Source organism: Lynx rufus, unplaced genomic scaffold (assembly GCF_022079265.1).
Source record: "Lynx rufus isolate CCGP_SWC_20201006 ecotype Redwood Valley unplaced genomic scaffold, mLynRuf1.p SCAF_3, whole genome shotgun sequence".
NCBI lineage: Eukaryota > Metazoa > Chordata > Mammalia > Carnivora > Felidae > Lynx > Lynx rufus.
In genome coordinates, this window is record NW_025814845.1 from 42,443,495 (window position 1) to 42,468,101 (window position 24,607).

Consider the following 24,607-nt stretch of genomic DNA (forward strand, 5'->3'; position numbering starts at 1 on the left):
TCACTTACCTCTAAAAATCTCTTAGTTTAAAAATGATAAAAAAGAGACAGGGGGTTGCCAAAAACAGGGTTATAAAAATTTTGGTATATTGTGTTTAAAAGATACCACATTTAGCAAGTTAATGTTAACACACACACGCATACCACACTTAAACTTGTGCTGTTCACAAGCTAATACAGGATTTATAAAAAACGATTTATAGTACACTTCTGTAGACAGTGTGCCCTATAACGAGACACAAGATGTAGATGAATATAATCTCTTTTAATCCCGTGTTTGTGACTTGTGTGTAGAACTTCACGTGAAGGCAAATTTAAAAATCTAAATTTGAGATTTCTCCTGAATATTAAGTTTGGACCAAATGACATATTGGTCTCACCCATCTCCCACACCCACATTATGATTGTTGTGCATTTACTAGACACTGATGGAAATCAATCTTAGAGATCGAGGGCCTTAGACCATTACTCCTCCCAGCGTGATTAGGGAACAAAGGCCTAAGGAGAACTGGCGCCAGAGAACCTCTGAACCGAAAAGGGACCCGGCTCTGCTGCCTGAGCGTTGCTGTAACTACACTGAAAGCTGGTATGTTCGGCCTCAAGGCCTCGGCAAGTAACACAGAGCTACGGAGAGCGCTCGGGAGTCCTCGCCGGTAACTCCGGGAACTGCGGCTCAGGACCTCGCAGGTTTCTCTCAGCCGGCTAGCGCGCGCAGGTGGGCGCCTGGAGCAGGCGCGTCCCCTTGGCAACCGGAGAACTTGCCGGGAGGGCCCCAGGGCGGGGCTGGCCGGGCGCTGGCCGGGCTGGGGCGGGGCTTGGGCGCCGCCCACCCCAGGCCCCTCGGGTCGCGCAGAAGACAAACAGTGCGCCTGTGTCCGGTCGAGAGGGTGGGCGCCAATGGAGAACCAAGAACATTCAGGCTCATCAGCGTTTTCGGATGGGCATGACACGACAGAAATAGCCGTTCCCCGCGAAGCCCATCCGAAGCCCTTTGTAGTCAGGCTCCTCGACGTGCACAAGCTTGAGGAGCCGGAGGAACCCGAAGAACCCGAAGAACCCGAGGAACCCGAGGAGCCCGAGGAACCCGAGGAGCCGGAGAAACCCGAGGAGCAGGAGGAACCGGGGGAGGCCAACGGGCAGATCACGCGAGACCGGGGCATTGAGTTTTATGGGTCCGAGGAGACATCTGAACCCCACAAACCCTATGAGCCCCACAAGCGCTATGAGCCCCACAAGCTCTATGAACCCCACGAACTTTTTGAGCCCCAAGAGCCCCACGAAGCCTACGAGCCCCATGCACTGCGCAATCACAGTAAACGCCTGGGATCCCGTAAGCCCCGGGGGCCCTCTGCTTCCCGCGAAACCCACAAGCCCCACAAAGCCGAGTTGCTTCCCAGCGCCGCCATAGTGACCGCGCCTTCTCTGGTGACCAGATTCCCGCCACGGATTCCGCTATCTTGCCTGAGGGGTAGGTGCTGGGGCCCTTTCCAGAGACACTGAGCAACCCCGCCCTATGTAGAACTCGGGGTTCTGATGTGGATGTTTGCATGCAAGAGCTCACCTATTTTAAAGGAAGGTAATTTTTGTGTCGTTTACCTGCTGCTTTGCAGTCATCTGATGAGTAATTGAGACTCTGGTAAAGAGAAACTGAATCTCTTCACTCTCTCCCTCTCTTCACCTGATGACTTCCTAGCCTTGGTTATTCATTGTAACTTCTCTTTGAAGCCCTTAATTCTTCACTACAGTTAGTCACTGCATTTTCTCTGGGTTGCCACTTCAAACATTACTTCTTTATAGCACTTAAGATTTTGTACTACATCGTTATCTTTCTCCCCAATTAAAAGATGGCATCCTTGAAGGGAGGATATTTTTGTCAGTGTTTGGCACATGGTGGTACTCAATAAATGCTAGCTATTACATGGTTAAAGTTGTAGTAACAAAATACTCCAGAGGAATTTAAAATGTACATTTACTAAATGCTTATAGGCCTCACCAAGTTCACAAAGTGACAGAGCTGACGGATCTTGGGTATAAACATCTCTTGCTCTAACCCCATTGGTTCACTTATGACCTCTCCTTGATGACCCCACCCAGAACAATTCTTTGTCCAAACTGGGCTTCCAGTCCCTCAGCTGACCACTTTTACTCTCATGTTCTCCTAGACTCCTCTTTATCAGCTTCCATTCTATGGTCTCTCAGGGGCTCGCATATTTCCCCACTCCATTTACTCTTTGGCTATCTACCATACTTCTCCTGGCAAAACCCCAACCCAGGTTAAACTTAACCATCCACCCTCTGCATGCACCTGAGCAGCTGACTCTTGCTGTACAAAATCACACAATCATATAATTGCTTTTATTTCAACATGACCACAAATCTTAGTCAATCATTTGATACCTCTAGCAATCCCACTTTATTCACTAGTAAGTTAGTTCTCCTAGTCTCTGAGAAGGTGACTGTCCTCTTTACCTTCCTCCAAATGTTATACTTTTGGCCTCCAAACAGGTGAAGACTGCCTTACACTTTATTGAGCAAATAGAAGCAATCAGTCATGAGCTCTCTTATTTCTTTTTTTTTTTTTACCACTAATCTATTGCCTTGCCCAAATTTATACTTATAGATTCTTTTTCCATATTTCAGAGAAGAAATGTGCCTTTTTCTATGAAAAGCAAAGTCTTCCATTTGTGGTTTGGATTCCACTCTTGTCTCCTGAAGAACTTTGTTCTTGCCACAATCACCCCTGTCTCCTACAGAATTAATTTCTCCATTTCTAATGAATCAGCCCCACGAATGCTCACATATACTCTATAAACATACACTCTAGAACCTTTCATCTTAAAAAAAAAAACCCTTGACCCCATGTCCTCTTCGGACCCCTCTTTTTCCTCCCATTGCCATCATTTTTCTGTTCTTCACTGCAAAACTTGTCCAAAAAGTTGTCTATACTCACTGACTCCATTTCCCCACCCATTATTCTCTCCTCAACCCACCTAGTTAGGCTTCTTTTCCCTCCACTCCACTGAAACTGCTCTAATTTACTGGCTTTCTCTCCACTGCCAACCTTACCATGCATGAAATTTCAGTATTCACATGGATTATTCACTTAGCTTCTCAATTCTTTGACCTCGCTTTGTTTTTTTTTTTTTATTTTTTTTTAACACTTATTTATTTTTGAGACAGAGAGAGACAGAGCATGAACGGGGGAGGGTCAGAGAGAGGGAGACACAGAATCTGAAGCAGGCTCCAGGCCCTGAGCTGTCAGCACAGAGCCCGACGCGGGGCTCAAACTCAGGAACTGCGAGATCATGACCTGAGCCGAAGTCGGATGCCCAACTGACTGAGCCACCCAGGTGCCCCTGACCTCCTCACTTTGAATGATGGTGTCCTTCATCCCATCTTAGGCACCCACTCCTCTAGTCTTTGTAATGTCAATTGCTGTGCCATTTCCAAAATTTCCTTATCAAGCACTCTAATCTCTAACCATATCATATCTTTCCAGCTCACTCTTCCTCCTTGTACCCCCCATCAATTCTTCAACTTCAAAAGGTCCTCTAACCTATTGATGCTATAAACCATTCACTACCTTTTGTATATATATCACTACCTTTTGTCCTCTGTCTCCCTTTACTTAACTTGATAGTCCATGGTCCACCAGTAGAATCACTCCTTTGCAAATATCCTTACCTCCCTTGCTTCTCCTTCTGTCGTTCTTGCCCAGTTCAGTCCAGTTCTTGCCTGCACTTGAAAACCAATGACAAGAGAAAAACAACTATCCTCACTGATTTTAAATTAATGACCTTGAAATTCAAATGGGCTCTCAGCGCAAACGTACTACATTTCCCCTGTCAATCTATTTTCCAACATGGAATCTACCAAACTCCCAGCATCTGTACATATATATACTCTACCTTTCCTCCTGTTAAAAATGGATAAACTGTCCTTATTCCTATTAAAGGTCATTCTCTCAACCTGTATGTTGGATTGCATCTTATCTAACTTTAAGCTCTTTGCTCCTAAAATTAGCCCCTCTTCTCTCCTGTATCATTTTATTCTCTCTCCTGGGTCATGCAGCACATGAACATGCATCAATAACTCCTGTCTAAAAAAAAGAAAAAACAAACTCCCTTAACCCCATGTTGAGGAAAAATTCCTCAAAAACAGTAGTTGTCTATAAGTCATTATCTCCATATACTCTCTTCTCATTCTCTTGAGAACCCACTTAAATGTTCATCTCCTCTATTTGGCTGAAGTTGCTTTTGTTGAGGTCATAATGACCTCTGCCTTGCCAGAATCAATGGTTAATTCTTTATCCTCATCTTATTAATTTGACACATTCACTCCCTCTTTCTTGGAAGTCTTTATTTGTCTTCATTGTCATCCTACCTCATCAATTGTTCCTGACTCAGTTTTCTTTCCTAGATCCTCCTTCTCTTCCCAGCCTCTAGGTTCCCTGGGTTATGTCATCAGTTTCATGGCTTTAATTGTATGCTGATAACTTCTCAAATTTCTCCCTTGAGCTCCCAAGTTTTATAACCATTGTCTATTTAATATCTGTACCTGAATATCTAGTAGGCATGTAAAATTGAACGTGTCCATGACTGAGCTCTTACTTGCACACTCAAGCTTGTTCTTTCCTTATTGTTCCCCTTTTCAGCAAATGGTACCATCACTCATTCATCCAGGTGCTAGGATAAAAAACCTTGGAGTCATTCTTGACACCTGTTTTTCTCTTACACTCAGCCTCCAAACCATTTGCAAACCCCAATTTTAAGATATATCATAACTGACCATTTATTAACATCTAAAGCTTCATCACCTTTGTAAGCCACTGTCATCTCTTGCTTGGTCTACCACAGTGGCTTTCAGCTTACTCTTGCTTCCACTCTGGTCCTATCCTGCCTGCCCCCCGCCCCTGCCTCCCCCCGCCCAGTTTATTGTTCATATAGTAATCACAGATCTTTAGAACATAAATTATATGCAGCTCTTGTGCTTTCACCTCTCCAGAGGGGGGTTCTCATCTCACTTAGTTTGTGATCTAAAGTCCTTAGCAGGCCTGCAAGGTCCCACATGATCTGGACCCTGCCTGCCTCCTCAACCAAATGTCCCACCACTCTCCACACCATCTCTAGTCTCAAGCCACGTGGGCCTCCTTGCTCCCGTCTCATGGTCATTTCATTTGGCTTTTTCCTCTGAACTTGCATTGGAGGCACTGGATTTGAAGGTGAAGAAAGAAGGGTTGGAGAAATAGTAATTTTTTTTTTGGCTCAGTCAAACTGGATGCTATTTTATAAAATAAGGATGCCACCCTTGCTATATAATCCTGCCTGTGGCTTCCTGTTGCTCTTAGCATAAACCAAACCTTTGCAAGGGATTCTAGAGTTCCATGGGTCCCCTAACCTCACCTTCTTCTGTTCTTCCTCTTGCTTACTCTGCCCCAGTCATACCGGCTTCTTTTTTGTTCTCTAAAAGGCCAATCCCATACCTGCTCTGGCCTCAGAATCTATATTTGTGGTTTTGTCTCCCAAGATACTGTGTTTCAGGATTTTGTCTCATGATTAATTCCTATTCAGATCCCAGTCCACATTTTTATTTTATTTTGTTTTGGTTGGGTTTTTTCTTTTTCTTAAAATTTTTTTTCAGCCGAGTTTATATTTAAATTCCAATTTGTTATGGGGCACCTAGCTGGCTCAGTCAGTGGAGCGTGCAACTCTTGATCTCCAGGTTGTGAGTTCAAACCCCACACTGGATGTAGAGATTACTTAAAAGGTTTTCCTTAAAAATCTTAAAAAAATTTTCAGTTAACAAAGTGAAATATTAGTTTCAGGTGTAGAATTTAGTGATTCAACACTTACATCACCTGGTGCTCATCACAAGGGCACTCCTTAATCCCCGTTACCTATTTAACCCATCCTCCCACCCACCTCCCCTCTGGTCACCATCAGTTTGTTCTCTATAGTTAAGAGTCTGGTTCTTGGTTTTTCCTCATGTTTGTTTGTTATGTTTCTTAAATTCCACATATGAGTGAAATCATATGGTATTTGTCTTTCTCTGCCAGTCCACATTTAAAAGGTGAGAAAGCCTAGCTCTTAGAGGGCTTTCCCTGTCCATGATGCCTAAAGTAGCCCCCTCTGAACTAGTGTGATGATGAGACTCTCAAAAGTTCTCAGACTCTGCTTTAGAAAATAAATACTGTTTTAAAACCCCCAATCTTCTCAATTGTTTTCTAGATTTTCCTTGTTAAAAATTCTAAGTCTTTACATCAATTCCCTTAGTAAAGCTAAATAAGCATCCAGCATATTTGCATAATATTTACATAAAATAGTGTAAATATTAGGCAATATTTAGCCAACATGTCACCATGCTTCTGTTCACTCAATAAGATTTCTTCCTCCAACAAACATTTGGGGTACATGAGTGACTCAATTCGGTTAAGCATCTGATTCTTGGTTTTGGCTCAGGTAATGATCTCACTGTTTGTGAGTTTGAGCCCTGCGTTGGGCCCTGTGCTGACAGTGCAGACCCTTCTTGGGATTCTCTCTCTCTCTCTCTCTCTCTCTCTCTGCCCCTCCCTGCTCTCTTTTTCTCAAATAAATAAACTTTAAAAACAAATAAACATTTGCTGAGCATCTACTAAAGCACTCTTTGTGTCCTGTGGGGGTGTAAAGATGACTGAATCATGGCAGTTTGGTTGTGTGCATGTTTTAAAAATTTATAGTATGGGGCCGATCATCTTACTAATATATCATCACCTAATCATGGGTGTCACTGTTAAAATTTATTGAGCACTTAATATATTCAGGGTGTAGACACTGAGTTGTAGATGAGTAAGACAAGGATCCTGTCCCTGAAGGACTGTCAGTGTGATTGGGAAGGCTGAACATGTTGATAACAATAACACATCCGTATAGCATACAAAGTAAAGTGATTGGAGTATCCTACGGGATACTTCATTTTTCTGAGTTTAATGGCAATACAACTTCTATTTTTAATGGAGAAGAAAGGCTCAGAAAAAAATAGGAACAAAGTATTCATTTAAGCTACTTACCTAAAATAGGCTGAAATAGAGATTAAATACTTAATCTCAAGCATACAGAACTCAGAGTACTTAACTTGGATTTATAAGGGATTAGAGAAGTAATAAAAGCAAGAATCTCAGGCAAGTGAGGGGGTATGAAGGGAAATCATATTGAGTAATTTTTTTTTTTAAATTTAAAGCTATTTTGAAATTTGTAAGATATTTACATGATTAAAAAACCAAAACAATAGAAGACTACGAGGAAATGTCTACCTCCCACTCTGTTCCCTCTCTCCCTTTTTTTAAAATGTTTATTTAGTTTTTTAATCATTTTTTAAAATGTTTATTTATTATTGAAAGACAGAGAGCATGAGCATGGGAAGGAGAGACAGAGAGAGGAGGAGACACAGAATCCCAAGCAGGCTCCAGGCTCTGAGCTGTCAGCACAGAATCCAATGCGGGGCTCGAACTCACAAACCGCGAGATCATGACCTGAGTTGAAGTTGGACATTTAACTGACTGACCCACCCAGGCGCCCCTCTCCCCTTTTATAAGTAACCACTTTTATTCATTTCTATGCATCTTTATATAAATTCAAGAAAATACTGTACAAGCTTATGTATGTGTTCCCCCTTTCTTATCAAAGGGTAGCGTAAGCCATACTGTTCTTCACTCTTTACTTGACAGTGTATCTTCCCATATAACTAAATATAGAGTTTTTTCATTAAAAAGAAGAAAAAGAAAAACAGATGCCCCATGTTTTGTTACATAGTTGTGCCACTACTAGTTTAACACCTTGTTTGTTTCCAGGATGTTGCTATTATAAGCAATGCTATAATAGATAAACCTGTATGTGATATCATTTAGTACATGTCATGCAGTTATATCTGTAGAATAAATTTCCACAAGTGAGATCACTGAAGGGTAAACACATCTGGAACTTTGATTTAACAAAATCACCCTCCATGGGAGTTGATGCCCACAAGCAATGGAATTGTCTATAGCTTCACCATTGTAGTGTGTGGTTGAACTACTGGCTTTTTGAAAATCTAATTGATGAAAAACTAGTATGTCAATTAAGTTTTAATTTGCATTTACCTTACCATCTGAATGACATTAAGCATCTTTTTATATATATATTTTTTTCATGTCATTTGCCTATTCTATTTTCCTTTTGAGTTGCTAGGTATTTTTCTTACTTGCAGGATTAGCCCTTTGTCGGGGATATGTATGACCTATTTTTTCTGTTTATTAATGGTCTCTTTGTCTTTGCTTATTTTTATTTTGTTTTATTTTGCCATAAAAATATTTTTATAATAACATTTATCAGTCATTTCTTCTTTAGCTTCTGTATGGAATCATAATTAGAAAGTCCTTCTTCCCCTTGCAGGTTATGAAGGAATTACCTATGTGTCTTCTTTTATAATCTTTAAAAAAAACATTTAAATCTTTGATCCATTTGGAATTTATTGTGGTGTTTGGTATGAGTTATAAAGTGTTTTTAAAGTTTTTTTTAAAATTAATTAATTAATCTATATTTATTTATTTATTTTTATTTAGAGAGAGCATGGGCCAGGGAGGGGGCAGAGGGAGAGAGAAAAATCTTAAGCAGGCTCCACGCTCAGCACAAAGTCCAATGTGGGGCTTGATCTCACGACCATAAGCTCATGACCCCAAGATCATGACCTGAGTTGAAATCAAGAGTCTGACGCTTAACTGACAAAGCCACCCAGGTGCCCCTTGTGTGGGTTATAAATACAGCTTTCTTAGCAGCTACCAGTTGCCAGTGTCGTCTTCACATAGATGAAATTGGGTAAAAATGAACATGAAAAATAGATTTGAAATTTGAGAAAATGTGTCACAAAAGTGCTAGTTTTGATCTCTGGTTTGCACAGAAGTCCCTGGTTTCTGTTGTCGTCATTGTCATAGTTTAACCAAATGGAAGGACTGCCCTTTTTCTTGCCTCTATCTTCCCACCTTCAAGCAAAACCCTTTCCCATGCTCTCCTATCTCTTGCCCAATGACCCAGAGCTAAGGCAGTGGGGAGCACAGTGCTAGGGAGCCGTGCTTAGGAGAGGATCAAGAAGAATGAACAGTAGTAATGGATCACATAGCTTATTATGTCATATCAAAGAACATCCCCACTGTTTACATAGTCACACCCAAAATAGAAATGGACTGCTTCAAGACCAATCTTCAAAACAATAGTGTACACAAAACAAGCACAAATTTTACTTCAAAAAGACTTGAAAAATAAAGTAGGTCTCTTACTGAAGTATCTTGAAGGGATACATAAGAGCAAAACCTGCTAAAATGCTCTTGAAGCATTTCTCTTCCCAGGTCCCAATCATCATGACAGCTAATCTCCAAAAATACCTTTCCTATTTCTCTCAAACTCCACCTTGACTCTCTCTTACCTTCTCTTCCTGTGCCCCCTTGATCTATTCTGAGATGTGCTTCCTGCCTTTACTTTGTAGGTCAGTTGTACACCATTTGGTACAACCCAGGACTAGAGGCTGAGCATCTCAAACATGGGATCCTTAGGAGTCAGGGTAGAGGACAAAGTGGAGAACAGCTATACTTTAATATTTCATCCTTGTTACGTTACAGAATACTTTACTTGTGCTTGCAATGAGACTCACAGTGAACAATGCCTCGTCACTGCCATCAGGGAACAGATTTAGTCATGCTCTTTCCCAGCAGATGGCAGCCTTCTCTTTTAAATGGCTTGGACCATCCCATTTGTAGCTGGAGGTGGCAATGTGTGTGATGTGGTTTGTGTGTTACAGAATAAAATACAGACATTTAAGGCGTATAACAGCCATAATGTTCTGATTATCTCTTAGAGGGAGATGATATTCATCATTTTGCTCCAAACTCTGGCCGGGCTCATTGGATCTGGCCCAACCACAAATTGTGCTGTCCTCTCCCTTGCTCGCTTCTCTCCAGCCACCCTGACCAACTATCCTACTGTGCCTTTTGCTTGATTCCACCTCAACCTTTACGCTTGCCATTTCTTCTGTCTGAAATGCTTTCCCTCTCTCTCCTGATGAGAGTCAGGATTTGGTTCTGGGCTGTCTGATTCCAGAGCCAGTAGCCTTACTCATTAAACAATATGTGGTAGAGCCCAAACTTGTCTGCTTTGAAAAATACCAGTGCTTGTGTTCCACCTCCAAAGATTGTGGATTTAATTGGTCTAGGGTGTAGTCTGGGCCCTACAATTTTTTTTTAAACATTTATTTATTTTTGAGAGACTGAGCAGGAGAGGGGCAGACAGAGAGGGAGACACAAAATCCAGAGCAGCCTCTAGGCTCCGAGCTATCAGCACAGAGCCCAATGCAGGGCTCAAACTTGTGAACCATGAGATCATGACCTGATCCAAAGTCCGATGCTTAACCAACTGAGCCACTCAGGTGCCCCTGGGCCCTACAATTTTTAAACATCCCAGGGTGATTCTAGTTTGGAAACCATGGTAATACTGCCTTGCTTGGGACATTAGCTAACAATAGCCACCTGAGAGCTATTCTATTCCACCAATTGGTAAGATAACATCAAAAGTATTTCCAAAATAAGAGTGCAATCTCTACCTGTGGGAGAAACTACCATGATAGGGCAATAGGAAAAGTGTTTTCATTCGTATTATTAATATTTGTAGAATTTTTTAAAAGATTTATTCAGTGTTATACTGACTTTCTGACCTGTGTATATAAAGCTGAAAACCAAGCTTGGTGATACATGAAAAGTCCATGGGACAAGCATGACTGGGCACAAGGGGTGTATTTGTAGGGCTACTCTTCCCTTTTCCTTAGGTCTGAATCAGTTTAGCCTTAAAAAGCAGAGTAATAGGGGGCTTCTGGGTGGCTTAGTAGGTTAAGCATCAGACTCTTGATTTCAACTCAGGTCATGATCTCATGGTTTGTGGGATCAAGCCCCACGTGCATCTCTGCACTGAGTGTGGAGCCTGCTTGGATTCTCTCCCCCTATCTCTCTGCCCCTCCCTCCCCCCTCAAGATAAGTAAACATTAAAAACAGTAGAGTAATAGAAAAAATCCCAATTCAAAAATTCCATTTACTTTTTTTTCTTTTTTTAAGTTTGTAGCCTAGCTCCTACTCTGCTGTAAACTCCTTGAGAGGTGAACATATCCTGTTCATTTTTGTTCTCTGAGCACTGCTACACATAGTGGGAGCCCAATCAATACTTGGTTGCTGTGTTTCCTGTAGTGCTCCTACCTTGATATGCTAAAGTAGTAACTAATAATTCTGACTACCATTCATCTACTATTTGCAGAGTACTTTACATATATGTCAGTACTCTTTATACAGACATACCTATTACCCTCTATCTGAGAAGGGATACTGAGTCTCAGAGAAGGTAAGTAACTTATCCAAGGTTTTATAGCTGAGTCACAGAACTGGGGTTTGAATCATGTTTGATGCCAGAGAACACTCACTTTTCGTTACCCAAAACACTTCAGAGGGTAGGAAATGATATTTCAGAATTCTCAGATATGATTAAAAACTCCAAGAAAAAACTGGAACAATCTGTCCTTCTGTGGCCTATTATAATAGGCCTTTACATAGCTTGGCCTGTATGATTGCCTACATTTTCCCACATTTAGAAAAAAACTAAACATGATTTTTAATTTGCTTTACCATTTCTTCTGTTTTGAACATTTCAGGTGGACCCAATTTTCCACTGATAATGCAATGAACACGTTTGTGCATCCATTTTTGCCTGCACTTGGAATGATTTCTTTAGGGTACATTTCTACAAGTAGAATTAGATTAAGGACATAAACATTGCTCACTTATACTGCCAGATTATTTTTCATAAAGTGTACTAGTTTAGATTTCTACCAGCAGTACACAAAAATACTCATCTCATTTTGCTCTTCTTTTTTTTATAAATATATTTATTTTGAGAGAGATAGAAAAAAAAAAACATAAGCAGGGGAGGGGCGGAGAGAGAAGGGGAGAGAGAGGATTCCAAGCAGGCTCCACACTGTCAGCACGGAGCGCAGAACCTGACCTGGGGCTCAAACTCAAAAACTGCAATATCATGACCTGACCTGAAATTGAGAGTCAGACGCTTAATTGACCTAGCCATCCAGGCACCCTTTGTCTTACTCTTCTAATTTCATTATCCTTTGCAAAATTCTTTTGCTAATTTTATAGTTAAAAAAAAAATCTCATCCTTTACTTACATTGTTTTGATTACAAGTAAACATGAACTTTTTCTTTTATTTATGTCTTACCAAATACATCTTTATATGTCTTTATGCCTTCATATATGTTTTTATGTCTTCCTATATTAATTCAGTTTCTATCCTTTGTCCATTCAACTTTTGACACATACCTTGGTGTTTTCGTATTCATCTACACTTTTATAATCTTCAGGTATTAAGACTTTAATAACCCTTTGTCATCTTGTTGCCAAATATTTTCATTTCCTCTTTAAGTTTTAATTTTTGGCACCCAGAAGTTTTAAGTTTTAAATATTTTAATCTATTTGTCTTTTCCCTCTATATCTTTTGTTGCCTTTAACTGAGATTAAAATCCAGTGATTAAGTAGATATTCTCTTACTTTTGCTCTAATTCAACTTTAAAAAAAAAAAGTGTTTATTTTTGAGAGCAGGGGAAAGGGCAGAGAGAGGGAGAGAGAGAATCCCAAGCAGGCTTTGCACTGACAGTGCACAAGGCTCAATCCCACAAACCTGAGATCATGACCTGAGCCAAAATCAAGAGTCAGACGCTTAAACGACTGAGCCACCTAGGCGTCCTCTAATTCAACTTTTTAAAAAAGTATTTAACTCTTCAATTTACCTGTTTACTCTTCAATTTACCTGTGGTTTATTTTGGTACATGCTGTGACATATTTAATTTGGCCATTCCCCTAGATAGTTATTTTTCACAGTCTCTTTTTGTATTGATTTGTGATGCTGTCTTTATCATGTCTTTGATTCTTATTGAATATAATGTTTGCTTTTACTTTTCTTCTTATAGATACTGGTCCCTTTGGCATTGCAAGGAAATGGTAAGATTGTAGGTGTACTACTATTCTCCCAGACTCTAACTAGCTGATGGTACAGACTCAATCTGGGGCATCTGAAGGGAAAGCCTATCTTGGGGGTTCCTGTGTTTTTTCTTGGTCATAAGGCCCTTTTCTAATTCCCACAGAAAAAGGAAACAAGAGGGTTAAAGTGATTAAGAAGTGAGATGGGGGAAGAAGATGGAGATGTAGAACTCTCCTTAGATTCACTCAGCGTTTTACTTGTTTGCTAAATACTAGGTGTATGTTACATGTTAGGCCTGAACCTTTAAGGGACTTGGGATGCTGCATTGACAATCTTGTGACAGATTTTGTGAAGCTCCAGGTCAATGTATCCCAATATCCCCTCACCTCTATTTCAAGTACAGTAGCTAATGAAATTTATCAATAGAAAAAAGAAAGTGTACATAGAGTGCACAAAGTAGATACCTCCTGAACAATCGATGCTTACTCTGTTTGGCTAAGATGGAGCTAGAAGAAGTAACAGAGTAGAATCATTAAAGAGAAATATCAAGGATTCATGTCAGTGGCTCATATAGATGAGAAGTCAATAATAATAATTTTATTTGTATCCATTCTTTTAATAAGTGGGTTAAATCATTCATATTTATTGTTATTGTTTAACATTTACATTTATTGTTATTATTTAGACTTTTGGATTTTTAAAGTTTTGTTTTTTAATTTATTTTGAGAGAGACAGAAACAGCACAAGTGGGGGAGGGGCAGAGAGAGAGGGGGAGAGAGAGAGAATCCCAACCAGGCTTTGTGCTGACAGCACAGAGCCCAATATGGGGCTCAAACCCATGAAACAGTGAGATCATGACCTGAGCTGAAACCAAGAGTTGGACGTTTAACTGACTGAGCCATCCAGGTGTCCCAACTCTTGGATTTCTTATTTGCTATGTTTTCTAGGGGTTTATTTCCTTCAACTCATCCAGGCAGTAAATACCACCACCTTATCTTTATGTAATGCTTTGCATTTAAAAAATTTCTCTTTTCTCACAAGACTCCTGAGAAGTTGATAGGACAAATATAATCAAGTAGATTTTACTGAGAGAAAATGAAATTCAGAAGAGCTGGTAGAAAAACTAACATTTACTGAGTATTACCAAGTGCCCACTTAACATACCACATTACTTCAAATAAATGTATGCTGGGTAAGCAAACTCTCCTGGGGCTAAACACACACAGTGAAATAGTTTATACCCGGTAAGTTTTTATACTTAAAACACATATTTTTGTTCGTGGTGTTATACCACTTCTTGCTTTTGTTTGGCTGGTTAATTTGGCTTGATCCTATAAGGAAATTGTGCTATCTTTATTACTTATCATATCTCCATTGTCTAAAAAGATTATTGTTAAACAAATATGATGTGCCTGATTGTTATGAAAGAAAATATTCTCTGAATATAAACAACATAGTTAAATGTAGAAGAGCATTTTGACTGAGAAAATTGTTTGTATTAATCACTTCAGACCTGTAATCATTTCCATAATTATTGTTATATTAAGGTATATTTATTGTTCTGCACCCAAGGTAAGGATTTCAAAAACTTTCTGAGCTGTTGGCAAGCCATAGGAGATTAATAATCAATGAAGACATGGGACAGCAATGTAATCCTCATTTAAAAAAAATCTGCCTTCGAACGTGAAAATCCTTCAACCACTTTCTTTCGTTTCTGCACAGGACAATGACTAGACATTGTGAGGTAATGCAAGACATGAAAGATGGGGGAAGCCTGTGTTAAGATGAAGAGATAGGTTAGAGATGTAGCTGTGGTGACATAATACACAAGAAGTGAATGAAGAGGACGGATGTTAGTCAGACCTCCACACAGAAGAAGCAAATGTTAATGAGATTATTTCCAATTGAAGTAACAACCCAATTAAAGTGTCTATAGGAATAAACTAGGAAACTGTCAGTCTATAAAGTGACACATTAAAAAAACATTATTTAGCCAGTGAAGAAAAAGGTAGCGAGGGAAAACTTGGCTTGGAAGTGATGATGGAAGCCAGAAGCTAACTTGTTTTAAAAGATTAATGTATATAAAATGTTTTGTCTGCAACTCTGGCTTTCTTTTTCCTCCACCTAGCCACCCTTTCTGGAAAGCTGGCTCAGGCTCTCTCGGCAGGGCTTATGCAGTGCTTACATGATGAAGCCCTTCTTCTGTTGAATATGGATGTAGATTTTTTTTTTTCCTGGCAATGGACAGTATCTTCATTGTTTCTAGATATTAAAAGGCATGACTTGGGGGTTGCATCTTATCAATTATATAGCGGATCCCCAAAATTTTACCACCAAAGTACCTTTTAGTTATCTTTATCCATGACCATAATCTCATGTTTTGAAAGATTTTTTTTGTTATTGCTCACAAAACAAACTACATTTGGTAATTTTTTTTAATTAAGGACAGATGTAAGTATTAATCAGAGTCTCCTATCAGTATGAGGTAACATGGAGATGATATAATTCAGAAACAAATTGGGTATTTGAGGTAGTCTATACTGACTGTGGATAGTGTAGGATGCCATTTGACCTTTTGAAATATTCTAAAGGTTGTGGACTCCCATTATTGTATTTGTAGATCCCTTAAGTATTTGAGAACTTCAGGCTGGGAACTCTTGAATTAAGCAGCAGAAATTTGAGGGACAAAATGCAGATAGGTTGCTTGCAATAGCAAAGGGGTAAATTAGAAGGGTCCAGAGTATTAGACATTGGAGACGAAAGAGTGTGGATGTGGGGTACTATTCTTACAACTTCAAGTCTGTATTTTATCTAGAAACCTCTTCAAGTGATAAAAGCTTACTGATAGTTTACTGATTTTCCTGTATAAGACACTTAAACTAAGTTTATATTTTAAACAATTAAGTACCAATTCAGTTCAACTCAGCGTTGGCCGAGCATTGACTACATACAGAGTTTCATACTAGGTGTTGTGGGTGGGAAAGGAAAAAGGAACTAACGTTTATTGAATACCCACTCCATGGTTAGAAGTTGCTAGGTATGCAACCCTTTGAGATGGATATAGTTATTTTCCTTTATAGATGAGGCTAACCACGCTGGTCACCTATTATTTTTCTGGGGCATGCTTCTTCCCTGGGGCCTTTGCTCTTGCTAATTAACTATTGGAATGGGAAAATCTTTCCTTGAAAAATCTGTATAGCTAGTTATTTTTCAAATATAATCTGATCAGTAATGCCTTCTTTGACCACCCTATTTTAAGTTGCAACCCTCTCCCCACCGCACACTCCTGAAAGCTCAAGGAATTAAATAACTTGCCCATGTGTAAGAACACGGCACTTCATTTTAAAATAATAAAAACCCAGAATCTCCAATATGGATGCTGGAATAATAATTTGTTAGATGAGCAGAATTATTGGATTGAGTGTTCTATGTCCCCAAGATTGGTTGCTGCCAGGACCACACTGGCCTCAAGGAAACTGTCCCACTGTTAACACTGTGGCCTGGTTTGTGTGCATTGAATCCCTGCTTACATTATTCCCCTAGCATAGCCTAGGCAAGGTGTTAAGGGGCAAATAAGTTGTAATTAAAGGCTGAAGCAATGCTAATGAATTAGACAGGGGAACATGGAAACAGATAATCTGATTGAAGGGTTTTTTCCCCTTGCTTCCCCCCACTTTCCTGAAAGGAGCTTCATGGTGCATCAGTCACCATTTAATGAGGGAGGCCATGTGTTTCACATAAGGATTTGCCCTCACTGTGTCAGGCCTGAATCCTGCCTGACACCAGGGCCAGGGCTTGTTTTAAGACAAAGACCCCACGAAAAAAAAGAACTATAGGCCAATATCTCTAAAGAACATGGGTGCAGAAATTCTCAACACAATACTAGCAAATAGAATCTAACAGTACATTAAAAGAATCACTCACCACGATCAAGTGGGATTCATTCCTGGGTTGTAAATGTTCAATATTTGCAAGTCAGTCAACACCACATTAATAAAAGAAGAAATAAGCATACAGTCCTCTCAGTAGATGCAGAAAAAGCATTTGACAAAATACAGCATCCATTCTTGATAAACATCCTCAACAGAGTAGGGATAGAGGGAACATACCTCAACATCATAAAGGCCATATATGAAAGACCCACAGCTAATATCATCCTCAATTGGAAAAAACTGAGAGGTTTTCCTCTGAGGTCAGGAACAAGACAGGGATGTCCATTCTCACCATTGTTATTTAACATAGTACTGGAAGTCCTAGCCACAGCAGTCAGACAACAAAAAAATAAAAGGCATCCAGATTGGCAAGGAAGAAGTCAAACTTTCACAATTTTCTAGAAAACCCAAAAGACCCCACCAAAAATTGTTAGAACTGATACATGAATTCAGTGAAGTCACAGAATACAAAATATATGTACAGAACTCTGTTACATTTCTATACACCCATAATGAAGCAGCAGAAAAAGGAATCAAGGAATTGATCCTATTTACAATTGCACCAAAACCCATAAGATACCTAGGAATAAACCTAACCAAAATGGTAAAAGATCTATACTCTGAAAACTATAGAACACTTATGAAAGAAATTGAAGATGACACACAAAAAATGGGAAAACATTCCATGCTAATGGATTGGGAAAACAAATATTGTTAAAATGCCTATACTACCCAAAGCAATCTACACATTTAATGCAACCCCTATCGAAATACTACCAGCATTTTTTACACAGCTAGAACAAACAATCCTAAAATTTGTATGGAACCACAAATGACTCTAAATAGCCAAAACAATCTTGAAAAAGAAAAGCAAAGCTGGAGGCATCACAATTCCAGACTTCAAGTTCGTTACAAACCTTAGTGATTAAGACAGTATATGGTACTAGCACAAAAGCAGACACAGAGATCAATGGAACCCACAACTATATGGTCAACTAATATTTGACAAAACAGGAAAGAATATCCAATGGAAAAAAGACAGCGACTTCAACAAATGGTGTTGGGAAAATTTGGCAGCAACATGCAAAAGAATGAAACTGGACCAGTTTCTTACACTATACACAAAAATAAATTTAAAAATGCATGAAATACCTACATATGAGATAGGAAACCATAAAAGTCCAGAGCAGGGGCGCCTGGGTGGCGCAGTCGGTTAAGCGTCCGACTTCAGCCAGGTCACGATCTCGCGGTCCGTGAGTTCGAGCCCCGCGTCGGGCTCTGGGCTGATGGCTCAGAGCCTGGAGCCTGTTTCCGATTCTGTGTCTCCCTCTCTCTCTGCCCCTCGCCCGTTCATGCTCTGTCTCTCTCTGTCCCAAAAATAAATAAACGTTGAAAAAAAAAAATTAAAAAAAATTAAAAAAAAAAAAAAGTCCAGAGCAGAACACAGGCAGTAACCTCTTTGATATTGGCCCACAGCAGCTTCTTACTAGATGTCTCTGGAGGCAAGGGAAACAAAAGCAAAAATGAATTCCTGGGACTTTATCAAGATCAAAAGATTCTGCACATCAAAGGAAACAATGAACAAAACTAAACGGCTACCTTCAGAGCGGGAAAAGATATTTGCAAATGACATATCTGATAAAGGGTTAGTATCCAAAATCTGTAAAAAGCTTATAAAACTCAACACCCAAAAAACAAATAACCCAGTTAAAAAATGAGCAGAAGACATGAATAGGCATTTTTTCAAAGAAGATACCCAAATGGCTGACACATTAAAAGATGCTCAACATCACTGATCATCAGGGAACTATAAATCAAAAAGTACAATGAGATAACACTTCACACCTGTCAGAATGGCTAAAATCAACAACACAAGAAACAACAGATGTTGGGGAGGCAGGGAAAGGAGAACCCTCTTACACTGTTGGTGGGAATGCAAACTGGAGCAGCTCCTCTGGAAGAAAGTTTGGAGGATTATCAAAAAGTTAAAAATACACTACCATCCAGCAATTGCACTACTAGGTATTTACAGAAATACTGGTTTGAAGGGGTACATGCACCCTGATGTTTATAGCAGCATTATCAACAATAGCCAAATTATGGAAAGAGCCCATATGTCCACAGACTGATGAGTGGATAAAAGATGTGGTATATTTATACAATGGAATATTTCTCAGCCATCAAAAAGAATGAAATCTTGCCATTTGCAATGATGTGGATGGAGCTGGAGACTATTATGCCAAGTGAAATAAGTGAGTCAGAGAAAGACAAATACCATATGATTTCACTCATGTGGAATTTAAGAAACAAGACAAATGAATATAGGGGAAAAAGAGAGAGAGGCAAACCATAAAGCAGACTCTTAACTATAGAGAACAAACTGAGCATTGCTGGAGGGGAGGTGGGCCGGGGGATGGGTTATATGGGTGATGGGTATTAAGGAGGACAGTTGTGATGAGCACTGGGTGTTATATGTAAGTGATGAATCACTAAATTATACACCTGAAACTAATATTACACTGTATGTTAATTGGAATTTAAACAAAAACCTGAAACTAAAAAAAAAAGAAAAGGGTCTGTTAAAGAGTTCAGGCGAATTTTAGGAAGAATGATTTTACTTTTTGTGCAAGAAGTACTTCCTTTGAGTAATTTTCCTGACCTCTTACCTTATTATCCCTTAATTAGACTCCCGAGAGGGATGGAAGTAACTTCTGTTTGATGGAATTGAGCAAGAGAGAACTGGTTCCTTCTGGGTCCAATTTCTTTGGGACCTGTCTATCAATAGGAAGTGATCTTTGTGATCTGTTCTCTGTCACATAGCAAACTTAGCCCCTGCGGGGGGAGGCTTGCAGCTTTGGGGGACAAGTTCAATTCAGGATTGTCAGGGATACATACTACTGTCTTCAGTATCATCTAATCAATAATAGAGAAAGTATTTTTATTCTATTTATCTGACTCCTGTGTCTGTTTTTAGTTAGTTCTTAATTGTGGGCAAAAAAGTGTTGTTATTTGGGGCGCCTGGGTGGCGCAGTCGGTTAAGCGTCCGACTTCAGCCAGGTCACGATCTCGCGGTCCGTGAGTTCGAGCCCCGCGTCGGGCTCTGGGCTGACGGCTCAGAGCCTGGAGCCTGTTTCCGATTCTGTGTCTCCCTCTCTCTCTGCCTCTCCCCCGTTCATGCTCTGTCTCTCTCTGTCCCAAAAAAATAAATAAACGTTAAAAAAAAAAAGTGTTGTTATTTGTTAGGACCTTCAAACTCCAAGAAAGTGAATAAATAATTACAATATGAGCTACACACATAGGTGGTGTATTAGTCTGCACAGGATAGGCAATGCTGTAGTAACAAAAGAGATACAAAACTCTCAATGACTTAAAGCAATAAACATTTATTTCTCCCTCCTGTCACAGTCCAGTGTGAGATGGCTTGGCCTCTTCTGTCTTTTAGCTATACCATCTAGAATATGTGGCTTACAGAATCACTGCAATAAGGGAAGAAGGGAATGGAGCAGGCACATTGGCCCTGGAATTGATACTGAACACTTCTGTTAAAATTAGACATAACTATTCACATGGCTGTAAACAACTGAAGGGAAGCTTGGAAATATGGAGGAACACATGGGTACTTGGTGAGCACAAACTCTGCTATAGGTAGATTCAGAACAATCAGGGAAGGTTCAAAGGAGCAGAGTAGGGAAGAAAAAGGGTTGAGTGGTACTCAAAGTATACTTTGCCTATTTCATAGTTTTCCCAAAGCCAAATATTCCCTCTGAAATTTATCTGTATGATCTCTTCAGAATCCAGTGCCATCAAGCCATTTACAAATTAACTTAATATGAGAATTGAGGGGTTTTCCCATTAAGTGTGCGTTTTATCTGGGGTCTTCTGGAGACAATATGCTCTTGGTTTTATTGCAGATTTATTGTCTTTGTTCCAGTATGTATTATATTAGCCATGATTCTAGGAGAGAGAATTTTGGGTCCACAATATTTTTGAATACTTTGAGCTTTCGGTACTCTTCAGATCACATCATATAGTGCTTTGGGTTTTTCCCCCCTAAGATGGGATTTGTTTGAGTAGGAGTCATCTAATATAACCATGTTTGTTAAGCATTTTCTCTGAATTAATCAGCTGGTATTTGTTAGTTTTTTTTCTAGGAAGAGAATCCAAGACCTTTCTAGGCCTAAAAAACAATGGGGAACCCCAGATAGGTAAGACAACATTACATAGTCTTGTTTGTGATGAGTGTGTTCCTTACATTAGATAGGTAAGTATTATTCTTACTTGCCCACTAACTTTGTATCCTAGGTTTAGTCACCTTTCTGCTCAGCTGAATCCACTGAACCAGTATCCTCCCCTCAGTTAAGTCAACATATGGAAGGCTAACCCTAAGTCAGTAGTTCTCAAATTTGTCTGCACATAGAATCACCTGGGGACATATAAAGCACTGATGCCTGGGCCCCATCCCCAGAAATCCTAATTTACTTTGTCTAGGGTGCAGCCCATGCATCGGGAGCATTAAAAGCTCCCCAGATAATTCTAATAAGCATACAGATTTGAAAAACACTTTGAAAATCTTGTGTTCATCCTTTGGGTTCAACTTTGCTGCTCCTAACACGCTGTCTCTAAGCCTTTGCCTAGAGAACACCTGTTCTCTGAATTTCCAGCCGATTGGACCCACTGTCCTCCTATCCTTGGCCACAGGACTCCACCTTTTCTTCTTTGGCTCCTGAGTAAAGCCTTAATTTTTTTCCTTTTTTCCTCATCTTTTATTGCTTAAAAGAAAAATAATACATATTATTTTTAAAGCAATTTTAGGTTTACAGAAAAATTGGCCAAAAGTACACAGAGTTTCTGTATTACTACCCACTCCTCTTGTTTCCCATATTAGCATCTGGTGTTAGTGTGGTACATTTGTTACAACTGATGAAGAAATATTGACATACACTAAAGCCTATAGTTTACATTAGGGTTCAATGTTGTGTGTTATACAGTTCTGTGGACTTTGACAAATGCATGTCATGTGTTCACCATTACAGTATTATGTAAAATAGTTTCACTGCCCTAAAAATTATCTGTAGTCTACCTATTCATCTCTTTCCTTCTGTGCCCCCTTTCCAAAATCCTGGAAACCACTGATTTTTTTTTTTTTTTTTTTTTTTTTTTTTTTACTGTATGTATAGTTTTGCCTTTTCCAGAATGGCATAGTTAAAATGATATGGTATATAACCTTTCCAGATTGACTTCTTTCACTTAATGTGCATTTAAGATTCCTCCATGTCTTTTCATTGATTAATAACTCATTTCTTTTTAGCACTAATTTGATTATCCATTCATCTATTGAAGGATGTGTTATTTCCGTCCAATTTTTGGCAATTATGAATAAAGATGCTCTAAACATTGATATGCAGGTTTTCATGTAGATAAAAGTTTTTAACTCGTTTGGGTAAACACCTAGGAATGCAATTTCTGGATCATATGGTAAGAATATGTTTAGATTTGTAAGAAATTGCCAAACAGGGGCGCCTGGGTGGCTCAGTCGGTTGAGCGTCCGACTTCAGCCCGGGTCACGATCTCGCGGTCTGTGAGTTCGAGCCCCGCGTCAGGCTCTGGGCTGATGGCTCAGAGCCTGGAGCCTGCTTCCGATTCTGTGTCTCCCTCTCTCTCTGACCCTCCCCCGTTCATGCTCTGTCTCTCTCTGTCTCAAGAATAAATAAACGTTAAAAAAAAAAATTAAAAAAAAAAAAAGAAATTGCCAAACATCGTCTAAAGTTTCTGCCAATCCCACCATCAATGAATAATACTTCCTGTTGTTCCTTCCACATCCTTACCGGGCATTTGGTGTTTGTATTTTAGCCATTCTAAATGTGTGTAGTGGTATCTTTCTCATTGTTTTAATTTGTAACTCTCTAATGACATGATGCTGAGCATATTTCACATGCTTATTTACCATCTGTGTATCTTCTTTGATGAAGTGTGTGTTGAGCTCTTTTGCCCACTTTTTAATTGGGTTATTTGTTTTCTTATTGTTGAAATGTAACAGTTCTTTGTATATTTTCAATACCAATCCTTTATCAGATGCTATATATTCATATATTGAATTCATATATTCATATGAATAATTCATATATTGAATTCATAAAATTCATATATTGAAACCTAATCCCCAGTGTGATGGTATTAGGAGGTAAGGCCTTCTGAAGGTGATTAAATCATGAGGATGGCATATGCATGAATGGGATTAATGTCCTTATAAAAGAGACTTCAAAGAACTCCTTACCCCTTCAGCAATGTGGGAACACAGCAACAACATGCCTGGCTATAAACCAGAGAGCATGTCTTCACCAGGCACCAAATCTGCTGATGCTTTGATCTTGGATTTTCAAACCCCCAGAATTGTGAGGAATAGACTTCTGTTGTTTATAAGCCACCCTATCTATGGTATTGGTGTAGTAACCTGAATAGATTAGGACATCAGATATGTGCCTTGCAAATATTTTCTCCTAGTCTGTGGCTCATCTTTTTATTCTCTTATCAGTGTCTTTTGTAAAGCAAAAGTTTTTAATTTTAATGAAGTCCAGATTATCAATTTTTTCTCTCATGGATCATGTTTTGCTTGTATTTTAAAATGCATTGCTAAATCTAAGATGACCTAGATTTTCTCTTATGTTACCTTCTAGAATTTTATAGTTTTGCATTTACATTTATATCTAAGATACATTTCAAGTTAATTTTTGTGATAGGTGTAAGGTATGTTTCTAGATTTTTTTTTTGTATGTGGATGTCCATTTTTTTAGCACCATTTGCTGAAAAGACTGTCTTTTGTCTATTGTATAGCCTTCAATCCTTTGCCAAAGGTTAGCTGACTGTATTTGTGTGGATCTATTTCTGGGATCTCTCTTTTTGCATTGATCTATTTGTCTATTCTTTCACCAATATGATTGTCTGATTACTGTGGCTGATTACTACTGATTACTACTACTGAAGTCAGGTAGTAGCAGTCCTCTGATTTAGTTCTTCTTTTTCAATATTGTGTTGGCTATTCTAGATCTTTTATCTCTCCACATAAACTGTGGAATCAGTTTGTGAATATCTACAAAGTAACTCATTGGGATTTTGATTGGGATTGCACTGGATCTGATGACCAGTTTGGAAAGAACTGACATCTTGATAATATTGAGTCTTTCCACCCACAAACATGGACTCTCCATTTATTTAGTTCTTCTTTGATTTCTTTCACCAGAGTTTTATAGTTTTCTTTATATGAATCTTATACATATATTGTTGGATTTATACCTATGTATTTCATTTTTGTTCTGCTGCTAATGTAAATAGTGTTATGTTTTAAATTTTAAATTCCAATTTTTCATTGTTAGTGTATAAGAAATCAGTAGAATTTGTGTATTAATGTTGTATCCTGCAACTTTGCTATAATCTAAAATTTTCATTTTTAAAAGGCTTGTTTTTAAACGTTAAGAATATAACATGCTTAAATACTCTCTTTTTCATGGACGGGTACATACTCATATACATTGATGAGAGGCATGCACTGATAAGAGATGTGTTAATGAATATTGCTAGAACTGTTAGTAATCTTAGAACACTTCTCTCCAACCTGCTCCTTTTCCATTAAGAAAATTTTAAGGAGTGATT

General features: G+C 39.0%; 1 protein-coding gene across 1 annotated transcript in view; it reads left to right on the forward strand.

Moving 5' to 3' along the window:
- The first annotated feature begins 896 nt into the window (after positions 1 to 896).
- Positions 897 to 24,607, forward strand: part of THEGL (theg spermatid protein like) — a 56,888-nt gene continuing 33,177 nt past the window's right edge. Inside the window, 4 exon segments of the mRNA XM_047090836.1 lie at positions 897 to 1,127; positions 1,209 to 1,467; positions 8,019 to 8,038; positions 21,086 to 21,165. Of these exon segments, the coding sequence (XP_046946792.1) occupies positions 897 to 1,127; positions 1,209 to 1,467; positions 8,019 to 8,038; positions 21,086 to 21,165 (590 nt within the window).